This window comes from Carassius gibelio, chromosome A13 (assembly GCF_023724105.1).
Source record: "Carassius gibelio isolate Cgi1373 ecotype wild population from Czech Republic chromosome A13, carGib1.2-hapl.c, whole genome shotgun sequence".
In the NCBI taxonomy this organism is placed as follows: Eukaryota; Metazoa; Chordata; class Actinopteri; order Cypriniformes; family Cyprinidae; genus Carassius; species Carassius gibelio.
The window spans coordinates 24520464-24528679 of record NC_068383.1 but is presented as its reverse complement, the minus strand read 5'-3'; the positions used below and the strand labels follow the sequence as shown (position 1 = coordinate 24528679).

Sequence of the window (8216 nt, the reverse complement as noted above, 5' to 3'; positions counted from 1 at the left end):
AGTGTGTGTTAAACCAGTGCGGTCAAACTAACTGAGTTCCCACAAACAGATGAAAGATGACCATTATAGTGTTGAGAGGAGAGAAAAACTAACAGTTTATACAGCGCTTTCTTCACACACTTGTCTGCTCAGTGGTGCTGCTACAAAATACATACAGCTTTATATATTCACTAAAATTACAGAAGTTATATGTATTTTCAAGTTAAATATTCATAAAGGGCAAAGTTTTAATTCCTGTACATTCACTCTCAAGTGTGGATATTGAGACGAGACGAAAGATCAGTCAACATCTGAAAGACTCGCAGAGAACAAACACTTCTGACATCATGTCATCACATTTGATGATGTGTTAAAAACATTCACAGTTTGGTCATTTAACAACAAACCCATCATCTTTTACTGAAAGTCTTTGGAAGAGTTTGAAAAAGTAGATTTTCAAAACGCCAGACAGCATTGATCCACTGTGGCATTATGGGTATTATTTCTCTCAGTGTGAACACAATCATAGGAAGTTAATGATAGCGGAAACCTTTTCAGTAACAAACCAGTTTGATCAGTTTTCTATAAGTGAATGATTTTCTGTCTAGAGCTGAACTGCAGAAAGAAAGAAGTGAAACTAGGAGTAATGTGAAGAACGGCCTGTAGATCGTGTTCAGAGTAAATGTGTGTTGAGAGGTTAACAATAATCAGTTCTCACTGAAGAACATGTTTCACCACCGCTGTGGCGTCTGGTTAGTGGTTATGGTTAGGTCTTAAGAAACAGTAGAGGAACAGGTTTCAACACAACACTGCATCAGTCAGCGCTCGGGTCTCGAGGGATAATCTTGACCTGTTGAGGTGGACACAGAAACACTGCAGGTTACATCGGCTCCAGCTGACCTCACTTCTCCATTACGACTGACATCATGTTACTAAATAACAACTCTAGAGTCATTTCAACACTCAGTCGGTCAGATCAGAGGAAGTTAAAACCACACGAGGAGCTGAGAGTATTTAAAGAAAGAGTTGAGAGCAAATGATGAAGAGAAAGAGAAAATGTCTGAGTGTCATCTGTGTCTGCTGGGACTGATCGCTCTCTCTTCACTTCTCACAGGTAAAGACATCTGTGTTTTCTCTTCAACACATTCAGTGCAATCAGTCTGAGAAAGAGTTTCTTGTGTTTGATACAGAACACACTGATTCTTCCTGAACACACTCAAACTAGACAGATTCACTCTCAAACATCTCTGAATTATTCTCTGATGAAGAGTGTGTTTGTGATTTGAACAGCTCTCTGATGAAGAACAAGAGTTTATTCTGGAGAGTGTGTTTGTAATAACTGCTGAAAAAGACTGATCTGAACCTTCTGCTTTCTGTCATTCATTTATTAATATATATCATAATGATCACTCAGATCTTCTTGTGTTTCAGGTGTCAGTGGAGAGAATGAGACTCATGTGTTCATCAGATCTGGTGAAGATGTCCGTCTGCCCTGTAATAATGCTCTTCATGATGCTCTTCATGACTGCAACTCAACTACATGGATCTATTATAACGGATTCAATCATTCAGCAGCAGTTGAACTGATTACTTTAGGGATAAAGAGGAAAGACAGAGAGAGACATGAGAGACTGAGTCTGGGGTCTGACTGCTCTCTGAACATCAGGAAGATCTCAACAGAAGATTATGGATCTTACACCTGCCAACAATGGACTGAGACAGTACCACCACTAAGACCTGACGCTCGTGTTTATCTGGATGTTCTTCATGGTAATTTAATGATTATTTGTTCAGTTTAAAAATGTCAAATTCTTCATTTACTCTCTCGTGATGTTTGAAGAGTGTGTGATGTGTGTGTTATTCTGTGTTTCAGTCTCATCCTCACAGACTCAGATCAGTTCAGATCTCTCCTGTCAGCTGTATTTATATCCTCGAGGCTCTTGTGATGAATGGATCAGTTCTGAGGGAATTCATCTGTTCTGGGTGAATCAGGCTGATGTTAAACCGGTGAGATCATCCTCATCAGATCACTGTATCATCTCTCTGACTACAACACTCCTGAATGAAGATCACAACAGAGAGTGGAGATGTGAAGTTACTCACAGAGATCAAGTCAAGACCTCAGTCACAATCACTGTCAAGAGATCAGGTGAGAAAACATCTCCTCTATCAGTGTTAGACTCTCATAATGTGGGTAATATTAAGGACTGTAAGTATTATTGAAGCAGAACAAAAGCTTGGTTCAGTCTGACAGAAGAAACTCAAAGCACTGCTGCAAACTAATGTACAAATATTACAGTCAAGAAGTTCTGCTGGAATTATTTAAACTTTTTATGTAATGTTATGATCTGAGTTAAAATATGATTGTCATATTCTGATATTCTATGTCAGGACTTTTCACACTTTCTAGTAAACCATGTTTTCAAGGATCCTCATAATTAACACAGTGTTCAAAGCTAAAGTGAATGTGGCTGTATGTGTAATATACTGGTTTTATTGGTGTAAACGGTCCATATTTGCACTATTACGTATTTTACTGAACAAAAACAGAAAAATGAGTAAATTTCAGTGGAATTCACTGCAAACAACATGTATTTGACATGTCGAACCTATAAAAAGGTATTTAAAGTGAAACTGAAGCTGCTTACGTCCCTCTCATTCAGAATGGATAATTTCCATGAATTAATCATTAGCTGCAGAGGAACATTTGGTTTCTGAACTATTATTAAAGAAGCTTTTGTTTTTCTTAAAACAGCATCGATTCACAGGAGAATGTGTTTGGAAATATGCCTCGAATGCTCACGCTGACTGTCACAGATATTAAACAAGTTAGCATTGCTAGAAATGATTATTATATGCTTGAAAGCTTGAAGTGCTTAGTTTGAAGTGTCTGCTCTTTGCTTTTTTTGAGGTTAGTGCATGTTTTTGAATAAATGTTAACATGTTTCAGATGATAAAAACTTGACTTGTAGTTCAGAAAACACTGTATAGAAGATGATTTCTCAGAGATGCCTTGTTCTACAGTATGATGAATCTGAACTAACATTCATTCTCTACAGATCAAGCTCAAACGACGACACCAGTCTCAAACTCTCAGGATCCCTCAACTACAAACACACCAGACACTTCTACACAGACAGGTACATGATGCTGCTGCTGTTCTTGATTGAGGATGTTACTGAAGATCAGTGATATCAAGACAGGCACCCTGAAAATTCAGGAAGAGTTAAAGATACACTCTGTGTGAATTTGCACATTATAATGTAACTCCTTAAAGTGATTTGATGGTCTGTCTAAATACTCAATTCTGATTGGGTTAAGAAATGGTTTAATTCACAGATGGCCGTGTATGGAGTCAAAAGTTTTGCAAACAAAAATTTAGATAGAGGAAAATAATTTTGCTTTTTGCAAACAAAAATAAACAATTGCGAAAGAAAATAAAGAATTGGTAGAAAAAAATGAAGGGTTGCAAACAAAAATAAAGATGGATTGTTTCTTTTTATTCACTAGCATTAAAACATGCATGTTATCATTTTATTTACTTTATTAACAAATGTATGTGTGTATTAGCAGCGTTGGCTCAAGTTAAAGAAGTTGTTACCAAGAACATCTGCTGTTTATTTCTCTCATGTGTGACCTTCAGGAGTCTAACGCTCTCTATACTAAATAAAATCAAATTATATTTAAGAATACACAGGTAACACAACCCAATTAAATAGATCACACGTGATTCACAGCAATATCCCCTCTTCACTTCACACACACACCACTACAGGCGTTTTGTCTCTTTGGAAAACTACACAATCACCCTAGTATTTCAATTAGAGAACCTCACATTGTATACACAAGTTATCAGATAGAATAAAAAAAACAAAACAAACACACAGTGTAAAACACACAATCCGATATCTCTCCCCTCTCTTCACATGCCTCTAGGGCGTTCAGCAAACACTAGTATAAAATATGGTAGGCAGTTTATATAGCTAAAACTAAATAGGAAAAACAGTGACTGGACACACATCCTAAATAGCAAACAAATGTTTGCACAATGCGTCTTCACCACAATCTCACGATGTTACTGAGACAGGAGATACAAAAATCAATATACCAAGCTTTAACAATCATTCACCACATTTCATAAATCTAACTTGGTACCTGCAACAGTTTGCCCAGAACAACTGTTTTGTCCAATGGCCAATCTCCAGCCTCAAGCAACGACAACAGCACTGGTTTAAACCATCGATCCTGGTGCTTTCATTCCCCACGCTGTACCGACACACTTATCGCTCTGTGACTACGTCATCCTAAATAGCTGGCTGAGTAATGCCGCGCTTCGAGGTGGTATCTACTGGGTCCTAATGTCCTACATCTTACATTCACCTCCCTCGTAAAAATGTCACCGTCCCGGGGACATAAACAAAATAAGGTCAACACCAGGGTCTAAACACTGCATGTAATGCATTGACTGTAGGGTGAGTTATAACCTCCTCCCCACCCTCCTCATTTCTTACAACCGAACGAGGAAGATGAAAACGATTAGAGTGCTGGCCTGCTGTTAGCCGCGTGGTTCGTCGAGTTGGTTGGATTGATGCTTGTTCTTCTTCCTCCAATCCACCACACCCAAGGTCCTGGCTCAACTCCATGGAATCGGAACCTAGACAAGAAGGTTGTTCATTTAATTGCCCAGATAACAACGGGGCTGCAACACATCTCTGCCTTTCAGAATCATGTGAATTCAACGGGGCACACATCCCCAAGTCAAATTCCTCATCTGTACTAGGATCAGGGCTGAGTACCACATCCCCCTTGGGCACATCTTCCAATAACTCCACCTCAATCGCACATGGGTTCGGGGAGCCTAAATGGATTGGCAATGGGCGCAATTCTTGTCGATGGATATTCCGCTCTGGACCTGACTGACCCTTGGGCTTGATTTTGTATAGTGACCCAACCTCATCCAGACATCGCACTACTTCATATACAACAGGCTCCCACTGGTCTTGGATTTTATGGCAACCAGGGGGATGACTTCGCCTGTACACCAATGAGCCAATCGGCAGAATTGGCAATGAGACTGAACGATGTTGTGCTCGAGAAGCGGCTGCAGCTTCCAATAGGGTTCGCGCTTTAAGATAGGTTGATGTTAAACGCATCTGATGTTCTCGAACCCAGTCTTCTACTGTCCCACCCGATGTCACCTCCTCAGTTTGTCCCAGAAGCGAGTCTATAGGGAGAAAAGGCCTTCTTCCAAACATCAACTCATAGGGAGAGATTCTTGTAGAGCTATGCACTGAAGTGTTATAGGCAAACAACAACTGAGGAAAATGATGAGGCCATCTCTTTTTCTCTTCTGGGGGTAAAGTGCGCAGCAAATCGTGCAATGACCGGTTGAAGCGTTCACATTGCCCATTTCCCTCTGGATGGTAAGGGCTAGTTCTTGACTTCTCAATTCCATACAACTGACATAGGCGTTTCAGTAGCTCTCCCTCAAAGTTTCGTCCTTGGTCTGAATGGATCCGTTTTGGGACACCATAGGTATAAAAGCATTGTTCCGTAAGAATTCGAGCGACCGTCACAGCCCTCTGGTCAGATGTAGGATATGCTTGTGAAAACTTAGAAAATACATCGGTCACAACGAGGAGGTTCTCTCTACCATCACTAGCTTGTTCAAGCGTGGTAAAATCAATGGCCACAATCTCTAGAGGTCTAGAAGCAAGCAGGCTGCCCATAAAAGTTCTCACCTTTAGCTGTACAGCTTTGGCTGTCAGGCACCTAATACATTCTTGACACCAGCGTTCAATATCTTGACGCATAAAGGGCCAGTAACAGCGTTGACGTACAAGGGTGGTAGTACGTTCCAGCCCTTGATGACCATGATTGTCATGAAGATTAGTCAGTACTTCACTTCTCAGCCTCTGTGGTAACAACAGCTGTAACACTTCCTCTCTACCCCCTGGGACATGACTTTGTCGATACAATACTCCCTGCTGTTCTTGGATTCTATTCCACTGGCGAACCATTTCCAGGACTGCTGGAGATTCCTTGGCCCGCTCCAAAGCTGAGGGGACCCCACCACGTTTCCAATACACCAAGAAAGCCTGTATCACTGCGTCTTCAGCCTGTAACACTTGCAGGTCGGCTTTACCTCTTGCTGGAGCGGCCTCAATAATAGATGTAAAAGCAGAACACTGCTGATGGTGTTTAATGCAAGCTTGTTCAACCTCTTCAGGAACTGTGATACCAAGAGCGACTTCTCCCATAGAACTTGGCAGCGGGGCAGGAGGCAAGCGAGAAAGTGCATCTGCATTCTTATTAGAGGCCCCAGGTCTGTAAATCAGAGTGAAATCAAAAAGTGCCAGCTGTGATGCCCAGCGTTGTTCTACAGCACCCAATTTAGCTGTACGGAGATAACAAAGAGGGTTGTTGTCTGGGAGGACTGTAAATTTAGAGCCAAGTAGATAGTCTCTAAATTTTTCCGTTACCGCCCATTTAAGTGCAAGCAGCTCTAATTTCATAGCGGAATAATTTGTCATATTCCTTTCAGTAGGTCTAAGCCCACGGCTTGCATATGCGAGTGGCCGACGTTGCCCTCCTCCCTGTTCCTGGGACAGGACTGCCCCCAGCCCCAGATTGCTAGCATCCACTTCTAGAACAAATGGTCTGGTAAAATCTGCATACCCCAATACTGGGGCCCCAACCAATTTCTCCTTAAGCAGATGGAATGCCTGTTCGCAACTCTAGTCCCAGTGATCACTCCAGGAGCCATTTGATCTGGGCCTAGCTCTTTTACTGGAAGCCTGCAACTTTGCTTCTAATTTGTGGAGAGGGGCAGCATACTTTGCAAAATCTTCTACAAACCTCCTATAGTAAGAGGCAAAGCCCAAGAAAGAGTGCAGTTCTACGACAATTGATGGAGTTTTCCACTCTTTAACAGCACTGATCTTGTCGGGATCAGTGGCGACACCAGATGCGGAAATGACATGACCAAGGTACTTTACCTCTGGCTGGAAGAAGTGACATTTTTTGAGTTTAAGTTTCAGGCCATTCTGTTGCAACCGGTGTAGCACTAGCTCCAACCGCTCCAGATGATTCTGAAATGATGAAGAAAACACAACCACATCATCCAAATATAGGAGGAGGGAGTGAAATCGTTCATCTCCAAAGATGCGCTCCATCAATCTCTGGAATGTTCCTGGTGCATTACAAAGGCCGAATGGCATACGCTGAAATTCAAACAGACCAAAAGGTGTACAGAAAGCGGTCTTAGCTTGATGCTTCTCGGCTACGGGGACCTGGTTGTAACCACTCGCCAAATCCAATGTAGAAAACATGCAAGCACCAGTCAGAGCGTCTAAAGATTCCTCTATGCGTGGAAGGGGGAACGCATCCTTCCTGGTCTTCGCATTTAATTGGCGATAATCCACGCACAGGCGTATTGACCCATCTTTCTTCTTGACCACCACAATGGGGGAGGAGAAGGGGCTACAACTCACCCGCACTACCCCCTGCTCTACCAAATCTTGGATATGAGCCTTCACAAGATCATACTGGGAGGGAGGGAGTTGTCTATAACGTTGGCGAATAGGTGCATTATCTAACAAGGGAATCTCATGCTCTATCAAGTTTGTGCATCCTAAATCCCCTTCATTCTGACTGAAAACCACACTATACTTCTCCAACAAAGCCTTAGCCTCTTCCTGTTCTGCCTCTTCTAGATTAGGCCATGATATATTGGCCAGACCAGGGACGGTGCGATTCACTACTTCAGCTGACTGAATGAACACAGTAGGACTTTCACAACTCTCTTCGCTGCCAAAAATTAGGGATTGATTATGGGGACATACACTAACCATTTGAAGTCTACCTTAAAAAGTACGGGGTCTTAACCACCTGTCCTGAGAACCTATATTAACCAAGGGTACATAGACCGTCCCCTCACCAATAGTTACCAAGGAAGATGGAATCAGGAGGTCTGCAGGTAGTTGCCAGTCGCCTATACCTGGGGGTTCTAAAAATGCAGCAGGAATAAGTGAACCAACTCCCTGTCTGCACAAGGCTGGGACTAGCTTAAATGACCCAGAGGGAACACAAATGGAGGGACCTGGGGGAATTGAGACACTACCGATAAATTCTGAATCAGTTAAACGTTCAAGAACCTGACATTCGGACATAGCATTTTTCAGCACATCAGGTACAGCTGGTGGGGAATGAAATAACGCAGTGCCATGCTGACTAAA

At 42.1% G+C, this 8216-nt stretch overlaps 1 protein-coding gene across 1 annotated transcript; it reads left to right on the top strand.

The window, feature by feature from the left end:
* The first annotated feature begins 778 nt into the window (after positions 1-778).
* On the top strand, positions 779-6629 carry LOC128026624 (uncharacterized). The gene is made up of 7 exons (XM_052613865.1): positions 779-1093; positions 1411-1749; positions 1853-2128; positions 3039-3119; positions 5797-5899; positions 6006-6113; positions 6527-6629. The coding sequence occupies exons 1-7, from the start codon at positions 1036-1038 to the stop codon at positions 6627-6629; spliced, it is 1068 nt and encodes a 355-aa protein (XP_052469825.1). The 5' UTR covers positions 779-1035.
* The last annotated feature ends 1587 nt before the right edge of the window (positions 6630-8216 follow it).